The following is a 23,825-nucleotide window of genomic DNA, read 5'->3' on the forward strand; positions in this document are numbered from 1 at the left end:
GGGCCCTTCCCCCAGCTCTCTCCAAGCCTGGCTCATTCTCTGCCTGCAGGTCTCTATTCACTTCCCCAGAGAGTTCCACACCCAGAGACCCCACATAATGTCATCACTCTTGTCATCCATTGGCTTCTGAGATGGGTATTCATCTTCTGGCTGGGTCAGTGCCATGATTCTGTGAGCCAGGTGGGTTCACCTGGATCCTGCTGCATCCCCAGCGCCTGGTGCAGGGCCCTGCACACAGTAGGTGCTCAATGAAGGGGCCTCAGCCCTGGTGACAGTCTGCATCCTGGAGACCCCCTCCACCATAGGGTAGGGGAAGAGGGGAGCTTGGACCTGATGGTACCCCCTCCCAGAACTTTCCTGGGGAGACAGGACAGGTCTGCGGGCACTGGCATAAATTTGCATGTATTTGTGTTCGTTTGCATGGCTTTACGGGAAGGGATCCCCGCCTGGATTTCCTCTTTTTCAGCAGGTTTTCCAGGAGGATACTGCACAGATGGGCCTGGAAAAATAATGGAGGTGGAAGAAGTACTCAGTGTACTCCCCACCCTCTTGGCGTGGGCAGAGGGTGCAAACCAGAGAATAAAAGATGCCCGTATGACAGTCGTGTGGTCGCAGCCCCAGGGAAGGAGTAAGCCTGCCCTGCGCATCGCAGAGAAAGTCCTGGGAAACACGTGGGGAGGCCTGGGGGACGCTGGACCCAGCTAGGGCAGCGCATGTAGGCCAGAGGGGGCCACTAGGGGGCGGCAGAGGCCGGGGAGGATTGCAGCACCTTAGCGTTTCACCCGCGGATTCTTAGAACCCTGCGGGTTACGGAGGAGGGAACGCAGTTTTTGGAGGGAGAGCCAGGACTCAAACCAGAGGTCAGAGCCTCCAGAGGCCAAAGTCTCTCCAGGTTCCCCAGCGAAGAGCCCCAAGATGACAGTGTCTGGGTCCCTTGATGGCATGATTCCAGGCAAGGGACTTCTCCCTGTTTCTAGGTCTTCTCATTTGCGTGATAGAGATATTCCAGACATTACCTCCCTAGGTAGTTGTGAGTCTCCATTTATTTGGGTTCATGGTCACTGACAGCACCTCCCCATGAACTTCATTGTACTTTATGCCTGGCACAGGGCAGACGCTCAGTGCATGTTTGACAAGAAACAAACGAATGAATGAAGAAATGAATGAAAAGGCGCCTACTCTGTACTAGGTTTGTGTTATGTGGGTTGGATTTGTTCATCTGAGGCAGAGGGTCTTTTATCTCCATTTACAGATAGAGAAACTGGGGCCCAGAGAAAAGCAAAGTCTTCCTCCAGTACATATGCATGCCAATGTTTCCCACCGGGAGAGTGGCATTTGGTGATGCCCTCCTGCTAGGCTCTAGAGAAAAGGGTTCCAAGTGCCAGTTGGGGAAGGGGTTCACGTGGGACGAGTTTTCCTTATGGGACTCCCACAGCCTTGAAAGTGAATCCCAGTCCTGTAAGAGAGTGAGTTCCTGGTAGCTCAAAGGTACTACAGGACAGCCAGGCTTTGGTTGCTGAAGCCACTGCTGCCGGCTGTGTGGCCTGGGGTGAGTGACATGCAACCTCTGAGCCTCAGTTTCTCTACCTGTCAACAGGAAACACTAACAGCCCTTGGTAAAGGGAGAACAGCATGAAGCAAGGGGGCATTTGGACGCCTTCCCGCCCCCATCTCTAGCAGCCACCCACGTGACCCTGTCCAGAGAGGAAAGAGTGAGAGTTCTGCCCACCCCCAGGTCTGAGGGCGGGGTTTTGTTGACCCGGGAGCCCAATAAATCTGCAGCTTGCCACAGCTGGCCGCCCTTTTAAGCCCCGCAGTCAGCGCTGAGTGCGGCTCCCAGGGAGAGGAACAGAGGCTGGGCGGCGGACACGCGGCTGCACGCGGCAGCCAGACCGAGGGGAAGGCGAAGTGGACGATAAGACAAGACAGCAGAGACAGCCGCGGAGACGGAGAGGAGGGACAGGGAGGCAGACGATCGTAGCGAGGGCCGCGGGCGACCTACAGGCGTGCTCCTCGCTGCGGAAGCCGAGCATCCTCCTACCTCTGCGCAGTCCTGCCTCCTCGGCTGCCGCCAGCCTCCCTCACCGGGGCGCGCGGGGTGGCCGGGGTCACGTTTGGCCCGTGCGCCTGCACTTCATGGCTACCGTCGGGGCGAGGGCGCGGGCGCGGGCCACATTTGGAGCCTGGGACTATGGGGTCTTCGCGATCATGCTCCTTGTGTCCACGGGCATCGGGCTGTGCGTGGGGCTAGCGCGGGGCGGACAGCGCAGCGCAGAGGACTTCTTCACGGGAGGCCGTCGCCTGGCGGCCCTGCCCGTTGGCCTCTCGCTCGCTGCCAGCTTCATGTCGGCGGTGCAGGTGCTGGGCGTGCCGTCTGAGGCCTACCGCTACGGCCTCAAGTTCCTCTGGATGTGCCTCGGCCAGCTGCTCAACTCCCTGCTGACCGCAGCCTTCTACCTGCCAGTCTTCTACCGCCTCGGCCTCACCAGCACCTACCAGGTACCGGCCAGAGGCAGGAGGCTGGACCTGCCTGGCTGGAAACGCAGAGACGCGGTGACGGGAGCCCTGGGGCTTTGAAATGATGTGCAGAGGGACACAAGCGGCTCTTTGGTGCTTTCATAGGCAGGCAGGCAGGTAGGGAGGGTTCTGGGAAGAAGCCCCAGACAGTGGAGCCAGGGACAGGAAGGAGGAAGAGAAGCTGGCGTCCTGGTTCTCTTCGGTGGAAGCCTGCGGGGGACCGGGCCTGGCTTGGCCAGATGTGCACTCACGTGTGGACAGGCACACACCTGCCCCCCACATGCCTGGGAGTGCTGACACCTGAGAGCTCGCCAGACGGTGGGCTTGGGGTTCCAAACCCGACATCCCCGCTTCCTCCAACCTTTGTCAAAGTGGCTGGCCTCTGCTCAGGTTTCCCAATTGTCCAACGCGGCTAATTACAGGACCTCCCTCCAGGGCGGTGGGGAAAGTGATTAAAATCGCGATCCATATACAATAGGCAGCTAAGCGCAGTTGGACATAGGCCAATCAGACACGAGTGAGGGGGGGAATGTGCAGACTTGATGGCTCAGTCCTCCTGGGCACACGCCATGGGTACAGGCACGGGATGGTGCGTGTGCACAGGTGTGTGGACAGGTCTGAAAGTGTGTGCTTGCTGGGGGCCCCCAGGGGAGAGAGTGTGGAGAGAGAAGGTGGCCTCTGGAGGAAGGGCAGAAGCCAACAGGGCGGGTGAAGGAACCCAGAGGCCTCCAACCCCTGGGTAGGACCTGTCTAGGTAACCACTAGCCCTCGGCTCTTCCTTGTAGTACCTGGAGCTGCGTTTCAGCCGGGCCGTGAGGCTCTGCGGAACCCTGCAGTACCTGGTGGCCACAGTGAGTAGCCTCAGCCCTGCACTCTCACGCAGGTTTCCGCCCGCATTGGCCCCGCCCACAGCCCTCCCCCATTCCTCGCGACCCTGCCCCACGAGTCCCGCCCTCCATTCTGCAAGGCCCTGCCCAGGCACCGCCCACAACTTATCTGGCCACTCTCCCTGAGGCTGGGTCCGCAGGTTTGGCTGGGCCTCCCCCCATACGCCCTATCTTGCCCCCACCCTGCACATTGGCCTTGCGCATCAGCTACTACCCCAACCCTGGTCTCCAGAAACCCTCCTCGCACAGACACCTGCCTCACCTGCCCCCCCACCCCCACTCCTTCAGGTGCTGTACACCGGCATCGTGATTTATGCCCCTGCACTCATCTTGAACCAAGGTTTGGCTCTAGGAGGTCAGAGGAGGGTGGCTGAGAGGGGGCAAAGGCTTACAGGCTGGTCGCAGGTGGGGACAGAGGAGGCCCCAGGAGAGATTTGGGAGGGAAAACTACTCTTGGAGAGAGAAGGGCCCAAGATACTGGGCCCAGGTTTGCACTCCACCTGGCAGCCTAACTGGGGACTCCTTGCAGTGACTGGTCTGGATATCTGGGCGTCACTTCTGTCTACTGGAGCCATCTGCACCTTCTACACCACTGTTGTGAGTGACCACCCCCTCCCACCCCATGCACCCTGGATGGGGACCCTGGGCTGGCTGTCCACTCCCTACCTTTTTTTCCTCCCAAGGAAGCCCAGTCCCGGATGGGTCTGTTTCCTCATAATTAAAGGAGATTTGAAAGGCTTGTTGGTGAGAGTCCAGGGATATGCTAGCTTCAGGCCTGGCTGGATCTAGGGGCTACAACAGTGTCCTCTCCCATCTGTAGGGGTCCCATCAACTCCAGGAATTCACCCCTTTGGGCAAAAAGTGAGTTCCTATTTCAGGATAGGCTGGCTAAAGTCCAGGAGGGCTCTGATCCAGCTGGCTCTAGTCTTACGTGAAGAATGAACAGAAATCTGGGGGCTGGGATATTCTGATTGGCTATTCCTGGAGCTGAGAGTGAGGTTGGCCTCACCTGAATGGCCTGCAAGGAGGGGCTTCTCCAAAGGAAAATCCAGGGGCTTCCATGGGAAGGCAAAGGCATGGAGCCTGGAAGGGTGAAAACAGTAGAGTAGGTGGAGGGGGGTGGGGAGGAGGAGGAGGAGGAAGAAGAGGAGGAAGAGGAATAGTAGTAGCAGCCATCACTATCACTCACTGAATACTTATATGTGCCAGGTGCCATTCAAAATATTTTTCTCATATTAACTAATTTAATTCTCACAATATCACTATAAGGTGGGTACTGTTATTAACCCATCACAGTGGTCCCCAACCTTTTTGGCACCAGGGACCGGTGCTCCTATGAGAATCTAATGCCTGATGATCTGAGGTGGAGCCCAGGTGGTGACACTAGCGCTAGAGAGCAGCTGCAAATACAGATGAAGCTTTGCTCTCCTAGCCTGCTGCTCACCCCCTGCTGTGTGGCCCAGTCCCTAACAAGCCTCAGACCAGGGATCCCTGATCTTACAGATGAGAAAACTGAGTCAGAGAGGGTCATTTGTTCCAGCCACAGCTGGAGGCCAGGTTAGCTTGGCCTGTCAGGTCCCTCACCTGACCCCTCACCTGTAGCTCTGTCCTACAGACCCCAAACAGATCCCTATCTGACCCTCTATTTCTGTCACGTCCTGCAGGGCGGCATGAAGGCCGTGATCTGGACTGACGTGTTCCAGGTCGTGGTGATGCTGGCTGGCTTCTGGGCTGTCCTGGCCCGCGGGACCATGCTTGTGGGCAGGCCCAGGCAAGTGTTTGAGCTTGCCCAGAACCACTCCCGGATCAACCTGATGGAGTGAGTAAATATGTAGAGGGAAATACTGCAAGATGATGGAGCTGGCGTCCCTCTGCCCCGAGCAAAGCCCGCCAGTGCCTCCTGCTCCAGGAAGCCGTCCCTGCTCCCCTCCCCAGACTTCCCACAGACAGAACCCTGGCTTCCTCTCTCTTTACTCCCCTACCTCCCATCCCTCCATATGGCCCAGACCTCTGCCCCACCTCACCCTCAGCTCAACTGGAACTGAAGGCTCCTTGGGGTCCCACCAGGGCAGAGAAACGATCATTTTGGAATGTATAAATGGATGCCTCAGTAAACAAATAAATCAATTTTCAACCTCACTAACTTCTACTCACAATTCAAAACCCGTCCCAAATGTTCTCTTAAAGCCTATTGGGACCTGGGGCCCTTGAAAGGATGAAGTTAGTGTGCCATTCCCATATGGCTGACTTGCTCTGCCCTCATCCAGTTTTGATCTGGACCCACGGAGTCGCTACACATTCTGGACGTTTGTGGTAGGCGGCACGTTGGTATGGCTCTCAATGTACGGTGTGAACCAAGCACAGGTGCAGCGTTATGTGGCCTGCCGCACGGAGAAGCAGGCCAAGCTGTGAGTGTTTGGGGGAGAGGGTAGAGACCTCTGGGATGTGCTGCCCCCGCCCCCCGCCCCATCCCTAGCCTGAAGCCATGCCTTCCTGCAGGGCTCTGCTCATCAACCAACTGGGCCTGATCCTGATTGTGTCCAGCGCTGCTGGCTGTGGCATTGTCATGTTCACACTCTATATGGACTGTGACCCCCTCCTTGAAGGGCGTATCTCTGCCCCAGACCAGGTGAGTCTGGTCCAGGCTCCTAGGCCACTCCCACCCACACCCTGCTCTGAACTTCTGTGTGGATGAATCTCTGGGATGAGGGTGGAAGAGCTTTCCTAGCAGAAAGAGCAGCCTGTGCAAAGGTCCAGAGGCAGAAAAGAGCTTGGCTCAGAGGAGGATCTGGGAGGAGTGGGGAAGATGAGGCCGAGAGGCAATGGGGAGCCATGGGAGTTGTGAGCAGGGGAGATCTAGAGTCAGAGACTCCCTGAGGGGTATCAAGGAGAAGATGGGATCATGGTTTAGCACAAAATGATGATGTTGCTATTAATAATAATGATCAGCTCCCATATCCCAAGTGCCTGCTCTATGCCTCGTGCTGTTCCCTTCACGAGCAGTCAGTTTTCCATCGAATCTTTCAATATGTGATGAGGTCAAGGCCGTCATGGTGCCCACTTTACAGATGAGAAAACTGAGGCTGGAGGGGGGGCGGGAGGCACTGCCTGAGGTCCACAGGCAAGTTAGGGGCAGCGCCAGGGCCACAACCCATGCCTAGGTCACATCCTGGCTGGAGCTCTAGCCACAAGGTTCAGAGTTGGCAGAGAGTACACGGCTGTCACATCTACTGTCCTCCCCCGAGGTCAGATCTTGACTGCTTGACTGTGCAACCTCAGGCAGGGATGTACCTCTTGGTCTCACTGTCCTCGTCAGTAAAGTGGGGATAACACAGGACCTTGCCTCACTGGGATTCCAGGGTTCCGTGCATGGTGGGGCTCAGTGACAATTACAGGTGCGTGCAGTCCATCAACAAACACACTAAGTGCCCACTGTGAACCCGGTCTGCACTGGGTGCTGGGAATGTACAAGGTTAGGACATAAATAAGCCCCAGCCTCAGGGTGCTTCTGTCCTGGAGGCTGACCCCTGACTCCCCCCAGTACATGCCCCTGTTCGTGCTGGACATCTTCGAAGACCTGCCTGGAGTCCCTGGGCTCTTTCTGGCCTGTGCCTACAGCGGCACGCTCAGGTGAGTGGCCCTGCTTGCTCACCCAGCCATGTCAGAGCCCCTTGGGGCCTTCTTATCCCTACTGGCCACCCCCCTGTGGAATAGAACATTCTGGACATGTCCACCATTTACAGTTCCTGTTCAATCCCCAGCAGGCAGCTCAGGTGGGCTCCAGCAGGGAGCACACCCTGGGCACAAGGACTCAAACTGTGGGGTCTTCACCTTCTTGGCACCTGGCAGAGCCACATCTGATTCCCCTCTTTCCCTTCCTCGTGCCTGTCCTTCCTCCCCAAACAAATGTTTGTTGAGCACCTACTACATGGCAGGTACTGCTATTCTAAATCTTGGGGCACAGCTGTACCCAAGTGGTCCCCCACTCCTGCCTCTGGGCTCTCACATTCTGGTGGTTTCAAATCTTCCATGACTTCTGGCCAGAGCTCTGCTCCTGCAGTGACCAAGGTCTCATGCAGCAGTTCTCTGCGCTGCATTATTGTTCTATAATGAGAACTCGTGTTGTTTGTTTCCTTGGCTGTGGGTGTCCCTGCTCCCATGGGGGTATCAGGTATGGAGTCAGGGTGGGAGGTGGACATCTCCACTCTTGGGGGAGTCTATCACCCATGCCTCTGCCCTTGGGCTGGGTGGGATCCTGGCAGGTCAGATGGTATGGGCAGCTAGGGGCCTCCTCTAGCAGGTAGACCCCAGAGGGCATGTGGCCTGTCTCTGAATGTGGCCTGACCATCCCCCCTCCCCCATCTTGTGTACCCCAGCACCGCATCCACCAGCATCAACGCCATGGCTGCGGTAACTGTGGAGGACCTCATCAAACCGCAGCTGTCCTCCCTGGCGCCCCGGAGACTAGTCATCATCTCCAAGGGGCTCTGTGAGTTTGGGGGACCTGGGTGGGGGGACAGGGCAGCCTCTCCCAACTAATAGTGCCGTTCCCATTGCTACAGCACTCATCTATGGCTCAGCCTGTCTCACCGTGGCGGCTCTGTCCTCGCTGCTGGGGGGCGGTGTCCTCCAGGTGAGCCCCCGCCCCGATGGAGCCCTGATCTCCCCAAGAGGTGGGGCATTGTCCTCCTTGCACTGAGGTTAGAGAGGGTCATACACTTGGTGGCAGAACTGGGCTCCATCTGCCACCAGTGGCCCTGGATACTTCCTACAACCACCTGGTTGGAGGTGAGGGGATGTGGGAGGTGAGGGGTCGGGGGACGGCAGCCTGTGGGCAGGAAGGGCCTCACCTTGGTGTGGAGGTGGGATCGCATCCATCAGGAGAGAGAATGGGCATCTTTACCTGCAACCCAGGGGAGAGAGACAGAGCATCCTTTCTCCTTTAGAGACACTGAGGCACAGAGGAGTCTCAAGGCCTGCAGTGGGATTCCTCAGGTCTTGTTTACCCAGCAGGTAAACTGAGGCCCGGAGAAGTAGGGTGGCTCTGCCCTCAGCCACACCCCCATGCTATCTTCCAGGGTTCCTTCACCGTCATGGGTGTCCTCAGTGGACCCCTCCTTGGAGCTTTCACTCTGGGAATGTTCCTCCCAGCCTGCAACACGCCTGTGAGTGGAAACAGGCGGGCAGAGGGGCTGGGGGGCATAGTCAGATGCCCCAGTTCACTGACGCCTGCTCCACCCCCAGGGCGTCCTCTCTGGGCTAGCAGCGGGCTTGGCACTCTCACTGTGGGTGGCAGTAGGCGCCACTCTGTACCCGCCCAGCGCGCAGTCCATGGGGGTCCTGCCGTCCTCGGTTGCCGGCTGTGCAGTGCTCTCAGCTAATGCCTCTGGCGTCCTGGGCCCTCTTCTTGCCTCCAACGCCTCCAGCGGGGCCCCTAGGTGAGCAGGGGAGGCGTGTCTTGAGAGAGTGTGATCAGAAAGGGACCCTTAAACTGAGTCGCGAATGAGGAGGAGCTGGGCTTAGGATGAGGTGAAGGAAGAGTATTCCCAGCAGAGGGATCAGAAAGTGCAAAGGCCCTGAGGTCAGGTTCGATTTAGTGCATTGACTATGGTAAGACTGGGGTGGATTTAATGGGAGGAGAAAGGATAGGAGATGTGGTCCCGCCAGAGGAATTTGGTCTCATTTTTTTTTTAACCGAGATATAATTTACTGACCATAAAATTAGCCATTTAAAAGTGAGTTTTAGTATATTTGCAAGGTTATACAACCATCACCACTATCTGACTCAAGAACATTTTCATCATCTCAAAAAGAAGCCCCATCCCCATTAGCAATCACTCCCCACTCCCCCTCTACCAGCACTTGACAACCGCTAATCCACTTTCTCTTGCTATGGGTTTGTCTGTTCTGGACATTTCATATAAATAGAATCATACAATATGTGTCCTTCTGCATCTGGCTTCTCTCAATCAGCATGATGTTTTCGAGGTTCATCCACATGGTAGCATATGTCAATGCTTCATTCCCTTTCATGACTGAATAATATTCCCTTGTGTGGATTGACCACATTTTGTTTTTCCATTTATCAGTTGATGGACATTTGGATTGTTTCTACTTTTGAGTGATTGTGAATAGCACTGCTTTGAACATTTGTATACAGATTTTGGACATGTTTTCATTTCTCTTGGCCTATATCTAGGAGTGGAATTGCTGGGTCATATGGTAATTCTATGTTTAACTTTTTGAGGAACCACCAGACTTTTCCATAGCAGCTGCACTATTTTACATTTACACAAGCAATGTAGAAGAGTTTCAATTTCTCCACATCCTCCTCAACACTTGTCATTTTCCATTTTTTAAAACTCTAGCCATCCCAGTGGGTTTGAGGTATCTCGTGGTTTTGATTTGCATTTTTCTAATGACTAGTGATGTTGAAGCTATTTTCATGTGTTTGTTGGCCATATACATATCTTCTTTGGAGAAATGTCTATCCAAATGTTTTGCCCATTTTTAAATTGGGCCATTTGTCTTTTTATTGTTAAATTGTAATTTATGTATTCTTTATATACTTATATATTCTGGATACTAGATCCTTATCATATGTATGATTTGCAAATATTTTCTCCCATTCTGTGGATTGTCTTTTCATTTTCTTAATAGTGTCCTTGATGCATACAAGTGTTTAATTTTGATGAAGTCCAGTTTATCTTTTTCCTTTGGTTGCTTATGCTTTTGGTGTCACATCCAAGAAATGATTGCCAAATCCGAGGTCATAAAAATTCACACCTATGTTTTCTCCTAAGAGTTTAATTGGGTTTGATTCTGAAGGCAGTAGGGAGCACAGAGGGTAATGAGCAGTGAGTAGTAGGATGTGATCTGAGTAACGCTGGTTGTATGTGGTGCACGCCTGGGAGGGAGAGTGGGAGAGCAGGAGAGGAGCATTGGCTACGGCACGCAGTTGGGTGAACAATAATGGAGAGCTGGGGTAGGCCGTGGCAGTGGAGATGGGAGGAAGTGGATGGATTGGGAGTGGCTTTTAGACCCATGCCCACCTTTCTCATCCTCAGGGTGGACTCCGGAATAGACCCTGGTCAACCCATCTTGGCTGACAGCTTCTATGCCATTTCCTATCTTTATTATGGTGCCCTGGGCACAGTGAGCACTATGCTATTTGGAGCCATTGTCAGCTTCCTGACAGGTAAGTAGGGCATGTGGCCTCCTCAGAGGTCATTCTAAAAATCCCTCTGACTCCAGGATCCATTGGGCAGGGAGAAGAGGAAGGACGCTCCTACTGGCCAAGCTGCCATTGAGTGTTGGATACATCTATACCCTTTTTGCTGCATTGCCTTCAGGACAGCCCTGTACCTTGCAGGGCTTGTCCTATTTTGCAAAGACAGAAACTGAGGCATCCTTCTCCCACCCCCAAAGGTTAAGTCCTTGCCAGAGGATGTGGGGTGGGAACGAGAGACGCTGTCCCTGGTGCTGAAATAGTTTCTGATCAGGACTTGGCCACTCCAGCTCCTCAAGAAATTCTGAACCCCACGAAGAAGATGAAAGATGTCAAGTTAAATCAATAGTGATAACAGTACCTGTTTCCACTTCCTTAGTCTAGACTCTACATTCATCAGGTCTTTAGTGACTCCATCTCTGTGCCAAGCACTATTCTAGACGCTGGGCACATATCAGTAAACAGAACCATGTGCTGGACCCTCCTGGCCATCCACTGATGTATAGATGAGAAAACTGAAGCCCAGAGAGGCAGAGGCTTGCCATGGTTCCCCCTATGGGTCACTATCACCTCTGGGATTGGAACTCATCAGAGCTCTCCCAACCCTCACTAAATGACCCCATGCTCTCTGCTCTTTAGGCCCCACCAAGCGCAGTGCCCTGGGTCCTGGTCTGCTGTGGTGGGACCTCACACAGCAGACAGCATCAGTGGCCCCCAAGGAAGAAGCGGCCACCCTGGACGACAGCTTGGTGAAGGTTAGTCTCAGGGCTGGGCTCCTAGAGTAGGGGAAAAGGCACCAAAGTAGCTTGGGGTGCTCTGGGCATGGCCATAACTCAGGAGAATGACATGGTGAGTCACAGTCTTTCTCAACTTCTCATGACCCTCTGTGGAAAGGCTCGGTTGGGAGCTGATGTGTCTTCAACAATTTTTTATACTCCCCTTTAATGAAGACTAAGCATACTTTTCATTTTCATTGCCTCTCCAATCTATGGCAGATGAAACTGGTTTTCTTTAGAGTGTTGATATAAAGTCTTTCTTAAAAATAAAATTACTTAATACAAAAGTGAGTCAGCTTAGGGAAAATCTTACATAAGAAACGTAACAGGGTAGAATGACTCTAAGCCACGTGGTTGCTATGTAAATGCCTCGAGTTTGGAAAACGCTGTCCCTGGGGAGGTCTGACTCAGGCCTGCCCCTGCTTTGGATTTCCTGTTTCATCCTCTCATTTATTAAGCACTTGCTGTGTACCCAGCACTGCACTGGGCTGGAGTTTGAGCCCACTGTTTAGCAGGAGCTGATAAAAGCTAAACTGAGTAATGAATAGGACTTGGCAGGCAGGGAATGAGTATTAGGAAGACAATAAAACAAGACACTGTGGTGGGCATGGTTTTCTGGAAGAGGGGACATCAATAAAGCCCAGAATGAAGACAAAGAGCTCATCATAGGGAAATCCAGAGGAAGGGCATTCTCAACAGAGGGCGCAGTAGGTGCAAAGGCCCTGAGGTTGGAACAGGCTTGACAAGGGGCAGGCTAGGGAGGGAAATTATTTGCCTGAAATGTTTTAAAGCTCCCTCCAGCCCCTGTGAGGAAATATTTATTTTCTTTAAGTGAAACAGGCAGAGAGTCAGGGAGAAGACCAAGGCATGAAAGCATTGATAACCTGGACTGTAGGTAATCTGGGCATGGGGAAGAGAAGTGGGTGGAGTCTTTGGAGGCAGAGGGGACAGGACTGGCCGATACACTGGACAAGGGGTTATTGTGCAACCCTGCCCAGGTTCTATCCTCCTGGGCCCTCAGTGTCCCCATCTGAGAGATGAGCTGACACAGATCAGAAATGGGGTCTTTGAAGAGGTCTTTCTTCTCTCCTTCCTACAGGGGACTGAGGAACTGCCTCCCAGAGCCAAGAGACCTTCTGACTCCCCGCCCACCACTGACGAGGACCATCTGCTCTTCTTAGGGCAGAAGGAGGTGAATGGAGTTGGCTCTGGCTCTTGGACTCCCAGCAGTGGACAGGAAGGTGGTTGTGACCTACGGGAGACAGACCTCTGAACCAGCCTGGACTGACTGCCTGGGAGGGAACATCAGGGTGGGCCAATCCCAAGCTAGGGCGCAATGACCTCAGACTCTTATTGGCTGGATGTTATCATATGCAGATGAGTTTGAGATTGTACATCCCCGCCCTATGAGAAGAGGCAAAGCCCCACCTCCAAGAGGTCATTTTATCTAGCCTCCTGCTTCCAGCCAGTCCCCAATCTTAGATAATGCACCCCTACTCCCTGCTGGCTGCCCACTGCTACAAAACAAGGCCAGATTTTTCTCTGCCTACAATAAAAAGATGTTGGAGTCTCCTCTGAACAACATGGGAAACCACCAAGTCCAATGTTAGGGTCTGAGAAAGATCTAGCTCTTTCCTGGGAGGTGTGTAAACCTTCACAAGGATTTTGGAGGACCTTGGGCCCAGCCCCCTGTACTCCATTTCACAGGTGGGGAAATTAGACCTGGAGAAGAACAATAACTTGGACAAGGTCACAGAACATACAAGAGACACATCAGGAGGTGGATACCAGCTCTCTCTCCTTTACCCTGTTTTTCTCCCTTTGGAGGGTCAGATGTTACATGGCCTCTGACTTTGGGAGCAGGAGAGGAGGAAGAAGGAAAAATAACATTTTAGCCTTTCTCCTGTGCCTGGACACTTTCCTCATCTCATCCATTAAGGACTGTGAACCCACTTTACAGAGGAAAATCTGAGGCTCGGCAAGGTTGCCTAAAGTCATCCAGTGAGTCCAGCTGGGCAGGGACAAGCCTGGGTGCTTCATGATGCTGAGGCTCCATTGCCTACACATCACTGGTGTACACATCACTAGTGCACATCCCTGGGATATTCCTGACCCTTGGCTGGAGACTTCATCCACACACGTCAAATAAATAGATTCTATAGCTTGATGTCCAGAGCTCTCTGAAAAATCGTTCTGGCCTGAGATCTTAGATCTGAGTGCGAATCTCTGTGTCTCTTGCCCTAAGCCTGCGAGTGAATAAACGTGAGTATTTAAAGCATCAGAATGAGGTGACCACTCCCTCATCAAGGGGAATTATACTGCCCTCCCAGACACACAGGTTCTCTCCCCTCCTGACTTCCTGAGATATCCCCTCCTAGCTGCCCTTTTTGACTGGACCCTGCCAGCATCCACTATGTCCCTACACCAGCCCCTGGGATCTCGGTGACTTTGACAACTGGCTGCACTCACCTCTGCCCACACACCTACCATGGTTCCCACGACTCCCTGCTCATCTGGTAGTTGGGGCTCCTGTACTGGGTTCAGTAGATTCCCCCACAAAAATTCATGTCCACCCCAAACCTCAGAATGTGAGCTTATTTAAAAATAGGGTCTTGGAAGGTATATTTAAGAAAATTCATACTGGGTTAGGATGGGCCCTGAATCCAAAGACCGTGTCCTTATAAGAAGAGGAGGAGAGACCCAGAGACACAGACACATAGGGAGAAAGCCGTGTGGACATGGAGGCAGAGATTGGAGTAATATGGCCACAAGCCACAGAATGCTTTGGGTCACCAGAAGCTGGAAGAGGCAAGGTAGGATCCTCTCCTAGAACCTTCAGAGGAGCGTGGTGGGGAGGAGGAAGGAGAAATAACGTTTTAGCTTTCCTTCTGAGCCTGGACACTTTCCTCATCTCATCCATTAAGTGAACCCGCTTTTTGGAGGAAAAAAACTGAGGCTCAGAAGAATGCCTGAGGTGAGGTCACCCACTGAGTCCAGTCAGACATTGCCAAAATCTTGATTTCAGCTTTCTGGACTCTAGAACTGTGAGAGAATAAATTTTTATTGTTTTAAACTATGGGAGCAACAGGAAACTAATATAGTAGGCCCCTCTTATTTGCAGTTTCACTTTCCAAGATTTCAGTTATCCATGGTCAACTAAGGTTTGAAATGTTCCATGGAAGATTCCAGAAATAAACAATTCATAAGTTTTAAATTGCACACTGTTCTGAGTAGTATCTGTGAAATTTCTCTTGTTCTGCTTGGTCCCACCCTGGCTGTCCAATTTGGATGCCTTTTATTTCTTTTTCATGCCTAATTGCTTTGGCTAGAACTTCCAATTCTATATTGATAGAAATGAAAAAATGCAGACATCCTTGTTCTTAGACCTCTACTCACTTAATTCCACTTGCACTCCCCCCGCCACTCGAGTCATGACAACCAAAAATGTCTCCAGACATTTCCCAATGTCCCCTGGGGATGAAACTGCCCCTGGGTGAGAGCCACTGGTCTATGCCTATACAATCACCACCCAGTTTTTATCCCCGTAGCTTTATATTAACACCTTTCGGCATCATTCAAGACCAGGGACTCTGAGCATTTGAATGATGCTGCCTGACCCCGGCCAAAAAAAATGGGCTTGTATGTACAGGGAACACATTGAGATTCAGAAAAGCCAAGGGCTGGAGGTTTAAAAAAAAAAAAAATCAATCCATGTGTCTATCTTGAGAGCCTGGAACATAGGACTTAGTGCTTTCAGGGGACAGAAAACCAAGCTGTTGATAAAAAGATCATGGGAACACAGCATAGGGAATGCAGTCAGCATTAATCTATTGGCTCGGTGGAAAACCAGAGGAGATTAGGAGCAATTAGAGGAATCATTTTATAAATTATATAAATGTCTAACCAATGTACTGTATATACTTGAAACTAATTAAAATAAATAAATAAATTTATGTAAAAAAATAAGATCATGGGTGCAGGTGCTGCCCAGGACTCCAGGGGACAGGGAGAAAAACCAAGTTACCCAGTGATATCTACAGTCAGGTCTCACTTAGATTAAAAAAACAAACAAACAAAAGAGTTCATGCCAGAATTTCTCAGCCTTGGCACTGTTGACATTTTGGGCTGGATAAATCTCTATCGTGGAGGCTGTTCTGTAGATTGTAGGGTGTTGAACAACATCCCTGGCCTCCACCTACTAGATGCCAGTAGCATTCTCCCCTTCCTTACAGTTGTGACAAACAAAGGTGTCAATGGTCAGTGTCAGGGTGTGTGTGTCAGTCACCCCCAGTTCAGCACCTCTACTCTATGCCCAAATAGAGTAGATGATATACGTATGATGGTATATCCTTTTCTATAGTATTATTTAATTTTTAAAGTGATTTATTTTATAATCAAAAGAAGAATATTTTGAAATGGTTGACATTTATGAGCACATACTATGTGCCAAGTGGTTCACTCATATTAGAAGTGTTGATGTTTATTGAACAATGACTCAGTAGCAAGCACTTTTTTGTAATTATTTTGATTTATTTTTTTATTAATATACATTTTTAGAGCAGTTTCGGTATAACAGAAAGATTGAGCAGAAATCTCAGAGAGCTTCTATAGATCTCTCTCTCCCCCACTCCCCAGTTTCCTCTATTATTAACATCTTTTATCAGTGTGATAAATTTATTATAACTGATTAGTGAATACTAATATGTTGTAATTAGCCGAAGTCCACAGTTTACATTAGAATTCACTCTGTGTTGTACCTTCTTTGGGTTTTGACAAATGCACAATGCCATATATGCGACATTACTACCCTAACAATCTCTTGTGTTCCACCTACACTGTTCACCTTCTAAATCAGTTCTATCCATTTCGTTCGTTTGTTTGTTTATTCTTTTTGATTTCTATTGATTTCTATTTTTGATTTTCAACTGATTTTCTGTGGCGTCAATTCTTTTTCTTACCTTATTGCATTGGCGAAAAACTTTAATACCAAGCATTGAATATTAGCTATGATCGTAGGCATCCTTGCCCCATCTTGGAATATGTTATCTCTTGTTTCACCATCCAACACAATGCAGACAGTTCCTTTCTAATCACAATTTTTGATCAGACTAATTTCTTCCTATTTCCCATTTACTAAGAACGTTTTAAAAAATCAAGAGTGGTTGCTAAATGTTATTCAATGTTTTTCCATGGTGAAATGATCATTTGGTATTTTTCTCTTTTCATCTTCTCATTGAAGAAAGGAAACTTTCTTACGCTAAACTTCCCCTGCCTCCTTGGCATAAAACTCTGCATTCCTCTGGTCTGTTGTTCTTTAAAGTGCAGCTGAACTCAATTTGCTGATATTTTATTTAGCATTTTTGCATGAGCCCAGGCTTCTGACCCCTTTCTGGTATGTCCTTACCCTGCAGTTGAGCTGATTCCCACAGGGTGTGGGGGAGGGTCTGATCAGAATGTCTGCATGAGCTCAACCAGGTGACTTCAACTCAGCAGCTCCCCAGCTCCACTCCCAGTACTGCTTCTCCTCCAGGTGACTCTGCCAGCCCACCCTACACCCTGGGCAGCATCCATGCCTTCTGATTCCACTCACTCTCTACACCCCATCCCCCAGTCCTGTTGACTCATTCTCCTAAATGGGGGGAGGGGCCACACAGCTCACCCTCACACACACCCCAGGGCTGTAGGCTTGTCCAGTCTCCCCTGCTGATCTTGGAATCCATAGCTAAAGCCAAGACAGAGGCCACAAATTCTTGTTGGTTCTGATACTGCAGGAGAATTGTCAAAGAGCCAGATTGAGCAGAAGACAGGACATGGTGGGAAGCAGGTAAGTTTCCATTGGTACCACCCCACCTGCCTCCTCCCCAGGTTCACAATTTGTGTCAGCTTCAGGCTTGGCTGGCTCCAAGTACACCTAGGGGCACAGCAGGGATGAGGGATCCACCCTACATCCTACCTTCTTTGTGGCCAGGTCTCAGACTGGAGCTGGGATTTGGGGACCCCTTAAACCAGTAGCTCCTCTAGAGGCAGCTCACCTCACATTGTCCCATCCACCCATATAGGATCCCAATGAAAATCTGTGCAACTTGCAGCCAGTCACTGCCCCTCTCTGTGTCATCCACATCACCTTCTCCAAATCCTCACCTGGCAATGGGTCATGCAAAGAGTAGGTCAGCAACAGAGAGCCTCCACATTATGAAAAAAGAAAAAAGATCTAGAGAGGGAAAAATATTTTTTCTTTTTTAAAAAAAAATGATTATTCACATTGCTCTGAAATATTTTTTTCCTTCAAAAGCAAATCATAAAAATGTTTCCTGGGTCATAATTATGAATCTTATTCACCTTTTGATTTTTAAAAATTTGGCTTTTTTTGTTACCTTTTTATCACACAATATTAAGTTTAAAGAACCAGATTGCCCTGGAAGCTTATTATGAAAATCCACAGCCCCTTCCAGCTCCTATGTATGATGAAATCAAGAAAAACATCAACACAATCATGAGAGAGATATGAACGGTGTTGGAGGGGTGTGGATTCAAAGATATTAGGAAATGTGGAGGTTTGAATGAAGCTAGACACCTGGACAAGCCTCTCTTTTGTCCACTCCCCACATCTGTGAGTCCCCAGATCCTGTTCATTCAGACTGAATCAGCCCCATCCAGCACTCTGGCCTCTACCCCACCCCCAAACTCCTGAAGGATCTAACACCCAGTCGTCCTCTTCAGCTCACACACCCTCCATAGCTCCCTATTGCCTTCAGAAAATCCATCTGGTAACATGAAGCCAACTCCCATATCCTGCTCCTCCTCCCCAGTTCCTTCCTTCTGCCCACACTCAATAAGATGGCAAGGATTCTGGACTTAGAGTCTAGCAGAGCAGAGTTCAAATTGTAACATTGCAGTTCACCAGCTAAACCTGAGCAGCTCTGTCACTTGAGCTTCAGTTTCTAGTCCATGAAAATGGATGTGTATTCAAGGAAGTGAATGGTTCTGGGTGCTGTAAAAGCACTACATTTGATGGGAGGCATCGCCAGGGTGACCTCTAGTTCTGAGAGACCCTAGCCTAGTGTTGCTGCTGGAGGCCCATGTTTGATGTAGGGAAAGAGGCACCAGATTAATGGGCAAAGTAAAAACACACCCAAGGTGTGTTAGGGTTGCAGGGAGCCCATGTATTACATATATTGGGGAAAAGGGTCAACTCCAGAAAGCAAACAGCAGCTGTGTGTCCCTGAGGGATCGGGTCACACATTAACGTCTGGCCTCCACCCCAGCCCACCCAGCTACCACCATCTGCATGAAAGCGCTGGGTGTTTGCTGAAATTTAGTCCTTGCTCAAACATTTGTTTTCAAGACTAGATGTCTGTAGAGGCCCCATGCCCTTTAGTCAGGGTCAGAGCCCACAGCTGGGGCAGAGGAGGAGAGGCACACGTCTGAGGCTGCACGTGGCTGGGCCTGAGGTCTTCTCTCCGAGCCTGAGATTCAGAGTCAGGAATCCTGCTGTAAGAGAACACACACTGCTCAGAACGTGGGCCATAGACTCAGATTCTCCAGCCCTCACTATAGAAAGGAATGAAGTACTGACATGCTACGACATGGAAAACCTTGAAAACATCCTGCTCAGTGAAGGAAGCCAGACACAAAAGGCCACATAGTGTGCGACTCTCTTGATATGAAATGTCCAAATCCACAGAGACAGAAAGTAGATTACTGGTTGTCAGGGGCAGGGGGAAGGGGAATAGGGGGTGACTCTTAATGGGGACAGAGTCTCCTTTTGAGGTAACAGAAATGTTCTGGAACTACACAGATGTGACGGTCGCACGTCATGGATGTACTAAATGACCGAAATGTACACTTTAATTGGTTAATTTAATACCATGTGAATTTCACCTCAATAAACAATAACAAATAAATAAAATAATTTAATAAAAAAAAAAGAATCCCAGCCACTATAGAAAAGAGAATGGGCGTGCTCAGAAAATCAAACACAGAAATACCATATGCTCCAGCAATACATTTCTGGGTTTACACCACAAAGAACTGAAGGTGAATATTGAAAAGATTTCTGCACACCCATGTTCATAGCAGCATTATTAGAATAGTCAAAAGGTGGAAGGGACCCGAGTGTCCACTGACAGGTGAATGGATGAATAAAATGTGTATATCCATACAGTGGAATATTATTCAGCCTTTAAAAGGAAGGAAATTCTGACACATGCTTCAACATGGATGAACCTTGAGGACATTTTGCTCAGTGAAATAAGTCAGTCACAAAAGGACAAATACTGTATGATTCCACGTATACAAGGTCCCTAGAGGAGTCAGATGCATCACGAGACAGAAAGCTGAATGGTGGGTGCTAGGGGCTGGGGGAGGAGGATGGGGAGTTAGTTTTTAATGAGGACATTGTTTCAGTATGGAAAGATAAAAAGTTCTGGAAATAGATAGCGAGGATGGTTGTTCAATAGTGTGAATGTACTTAATGCCATTGAATTGAGCACTTAACATGGTTAAAAATGTGTGAAAATTAATAAAGAGAAACCTCTTTTAAAAATAGAGTCAGGAGCCAGATCAAGCACTATCACTTGATCTCAGTTACAGACTCTAACAGGAAAGACTGTCATTTAGGGACTTCGACAGGAAGAGATGCACTCTGCAAGTCGATACTATTTTATTACTCCAACAGGCGAAAGAAAAGCTTCCTTTCTTGTCCAGCAACTTAGCCAACGAGAAACCATCACCGCCCTGAACTTTCATTGACCTCCAAAGGACTTTCATTCCCAAGAACCCCTCCCAACTTCCTCCTATTAACTTGTAAAGTAACAATCCTCTCCTTGGCTTGTTGGACTTGCCTATAGTTTCTGCTATAGCTTATTTGTCTTGAATTATAATTTTCTGCTATTCCCAAATAAGTCCATTTTGCTGGTAAAATGACTAACTGTTTTACTTTTTAGGATAACATTACTTGGTGTCATGAGTGGGATCCAGAGACGACCCCTGACAACTGCAAGGCTGGTGAGTAAAAAGGTGCTGGTACCTAATGAGCCCATTGAGCTCACTGCTTTCTCACCAACCCTGGAGTTTGAGGGTAAGTTTTCTCCTGGATTCACGCTCCACTCTCTTTGCGTTTTGAGCTCTTCGACTTCATTTGGGATCTGTTCTTGTTTTTATAAAGGCTTTGTCCTTTTGGGAGTACTCTTTTAGCATTTGGCCAGACTTCTTTGGAATCAGGCTGTTCATATTCAAAGTGCATGGAGTTTTTCTTTTGCTGTCAAATTAAAACCTCTGAGAAAAAGAATCTCAGTCATCTAAATGTTTTAAGGGCAACCCCAGCCCCGCCTTCAGGGACTCTGGCTGGTTTTATGTTTAAAAACTGCAGTATCTCTTCATGTGCATTTCTCACTAAATGGATTGACTTGACCAAAAGTAATTTAGAACACCAATGGCCATTATGGGGAATTACCACTCTCCCCAAACTTACTTTTCTCAAAACTAAATTGGACAGCCATGGTTCTAAAGTTAGCAAAACTAAGTGGGACACCTATTTCGATTGCTATCTTGAGGCTCCCAAACATTTTCAATACTGCTGGTCAAGAGGCTGTCCTGAAAGTGCTGTAGGATGGAGTTAGTTCCTCCTGCCCTTTTGGTTGTAGTTGTTGGATATCAGATCAAACTGGCTCTGCAGCAGAATTTAAGACTTTGGACAGGCTATGTTAGCCAACTGCACCAGAGCAACTCCCAGAAATAAATTCTTTATTAGTCCTTATAATAGGCCCTATATTAGCTCTACACTGCTGAATAAAAAATGATCCCAAAACTTAGCAGCTGAAAACAACAAACATTTATATCATGATTTCTGTGGTTCAGGAATGTGAGAGTGGCTTAGCTGGATAAGTGCGGCTTAAGGTGTCTTTTGAGGCCACAGTTGAGATTTGGGCTAGGGCTGTGGTCAGCTCAAGTCTCGAATGCTGTTGAAAGATCCGATTCTATGTTCACTTGCTCTATAGGGCTGCCTCATGACATTCCACCTGCTTCCACTAGCAAGAGTGATCCAACAGAGAACATCCAGGACAGTAGCCACAATCTTTTTCTTTTTTTTTTTAAGCTTAAACACACGGATGTATTTTTCTTATGTAATAAGAAATCCAGAACTAGACAGCTACAGCTACCGGTGTCCCTTCACCTGTTCAGTGATGCTACAGACTTTTTCTTTTTGGCTCTACTATCTTTAGTGTGTTTCCTTTATCCCCAGGCTTGTTGCCTTCTGATTGCAAAATGGCTGCTGCACCTCCAGGCATCACATCCATACTGAAGGCAGAAAGAACGAGAAGCCTTTCTCGAAATGGAAAAATCTTTCCTGAAAACCCCCACAGCATACTTGCAAACATGGCCACCCCTACCTGCAAAGGAAGCTAGGAAGTTGGGGGTAGAAAACTATAGTCCTTTAAGCCTAATCTTGGAAGTGCCATCTCATTGCTTCTGTTGTGTGATATTCATTACAAGTAAGTCGGTTAAGTCCAGCCCAAGTCCAAGGGAAGAGGATTACACAAAGGCGTGAATACTGGGAGGTAGGGGATCATTTTGAAGGTCTCACCTCAAAGGTCTCAAAGCCAGGAGACTAGATAACTCAATCCAGGCAAAGAAAACATGCCCCAAATCCAGCTGGGGGTCCATTCTGGAGTTCCAGGTGGCGTTTTCCTTTTTTTTTCTGGTCGCAGACTCTTTAACTGGACCTGCAGTATTGCATAGTGTAGCAGGAAGCAGGAAGAGTTTGCCATAGCACAGACTCTCCCATGTCTGGCTATGAGGAAACCAACACTGGCAAATGAGTTTAAAGGGGTTTACGGCACTTTCAGAGCAAAACCTGTGTCTTCAAAAGAAGCAGTACTATAGAAAGGCACAGACTCAAATGGGAACACAAGTATTGTTTACTGCAGTGGGAGTGAGCCAAACATTGGTCCCTTAAAGGGTGAGATTTTCTGAACGAAGTTAAACAGTTTCTGCAAAGCAGTCGGGGGTGTCTCTAAGGGGAATATGTTGGTTAGTATGGTGAGAAGAATCCCAACATTTGTTTCCACTCTTGATGGGCTGAGCTTGCTGATGGGGTTGTAATAACCTCAACGGAAGGTCATTTTGTTGACCTGAGATCAAGATCCAGTTTTTACAAGATGAAGTTTCGGGTTAAGCAGGTGAGAGAAATGTACCTAGTAGGAGGGGCTTATAGAAGAAAAACTACTGTATTAGTTTCTACTGTATTATGCTGTAATATAGTTCCACAAACTGGGTGGCTTAAAACAACAGAGGCTTACTTTGATTTCCTTCTGTATGAAATTAAGGTGTTGGCAGATTAGTTCATTCCTATTGCTGGAAGAATCCAGCTGCAGGGTGGGAGGGAAGTCTCTGGCTCCCTACTGTCACAGCCAGCAATGGTGGGCTTATCACTTTTCTCATCTATTCTGCCTGCAGCTAGAGAAAGTTCTCTGCTTTTAAGAGCTATGTGATTAGACCAGCCCTGGCAGGAAAATCCAGGATACCCTATTTTAAACTCCATAACCTTAATTATATCTGCACAATCCTTTCTGCCATATAACATAAGCCATTAGAATCCAAGGTCCAGGATGTGGACATCTTTGGGGGCTTAGATAATTCTATTTTTGTGTGTGATCAGCATTTTTGTGGCAGATTCTTACTTTTGTCTCACTCCATCCTGGTCAGAGTGGCCTTGTCTGATGTTGATGTTCTACGAAATTATGTTCAACAGGAGGACACCACAGCTCAACTGTGGACACGAGGCCAACGCCCATCTGACCACAGTCAGGGCCTGTTTTTGCCTTTCTCGCTGTACACTATCTAGTTTTTACACATGCTCTTCCTTCTGCCCAGAACACCCTTCCCTCCTTCCTTCACCCAACTCTTCTCTGAGAAGACCTCTTTGATTCTTAACTCACTAACACAGGGTGCATCTGGCCACTGCTAGGATCATAATTTTTTATTCAACTTCCTTACTGTGAGCCCCATGTGACCATGGACTGTGTCTCTCATTTGCCGCTGTGTTTCCAGCACAGGTGCACAGAAACCCTCGATATGTACTTGGAAATCTGAATGACTAAGAGCTACAGAATATCAGAATGATAGAAGCTGAGTCCTCAGGATTGGTGCCACGCTCCTAGCAGGTGTGCCTGGGAGGCAGCAGAAGTCACTTTGCAGGAGATTTAGCTTCTTCTGGAATGATTCTCTTAACCTCAGTTATATCAATATGAGGTGACACGATTCCTGTCCCCAGGGAGGTGTGACAAGTCTCTCTTTAAATTTTTTATGCATTTTAAATCTGGTTCTTGTCTAGATTAACTAGGTATTGCCTTTGGCAGCTCCACACACCTCACCTTGATAGTAAACAACAAATGTTTATGCTAAATCTATTCTTCT

General features: G+C 49.1%; 1 protein-coding gene across 4 annotated transcripts; it reads left to right on the plus strand.

Annotated features, from left to right (window-relative positions):
• The first annotated feature begins 1,782 nt into the window (after nucleotides 1-1,782).
• On the plus strand, nucleotides 1,783-13,575 carry SLC5A5 (solute carrier family 5 member 5). Of its 4 annotated transcripts, none has more exons than XM_039867827.1 (16): nucleotides 1,783-2,499; nucleotides 3,303-3,368; nucleotides 3,693-3,744; nucleotides 3,934-4,001; nucleotides 5,069-5,223; nucleotides 5,672-5,812; nucleotides 5,904-6,033; nucleotides 6,946-7,034; nucleotides 7,781-7,893; nucleotides 7,967-8,037; nucleotides 8,483-8,569; nucleotides 8,649-8,842; nucleotides 10,472-10,602; nucleotides 11,272-11,387; nucleotides 12,508-12,600; nucleotides 13,116-13,575. In XM_039867827.1, the coding sequence occupies exons 1-16, from the start codon at nucleotides 2,137-2,139 to the stop codon at nucleotides 13,257-13,259; spliced, it is 2,013 nt and encodes a 670-aa protein (XP_039723761.1). In that variant the 5' UTR covers nucleotides 1,783-2,136; the 3' UTR covers nucleotides 13,260-13,575. The 4 variants fall into 4 exon arrangements, with proteins under 4 accessions (XP_039723761.1, XP_039723764.1, XP_039723765.1 ...); XM_039867830.1 differs by having other exon boundaries at nucleotides 12,508-12,649; nucleotides 13,116-13,262; XM_039867831.1 differs by lacking the exon at nucleotides 5,672-5,812.
• Nucleotides 13,576-23,825: the final 10,250 nt, after the last annotated feature.

The sequence above is a fragment of the Pteropus medius genome, unplaced genomic scaffold (genome assembly GCF_902729225.1).
Source record: "Pteropus medius unplaced genomic scaffold, Ma_sr-lr_union100, whole genome shotgun sequence".
Lineage (NCBI taxonomy): Eukaryota > Metazoa > Chordata > Mammalia > Chiroptera > Pteropodidae > Pteropus > Pteropus medius.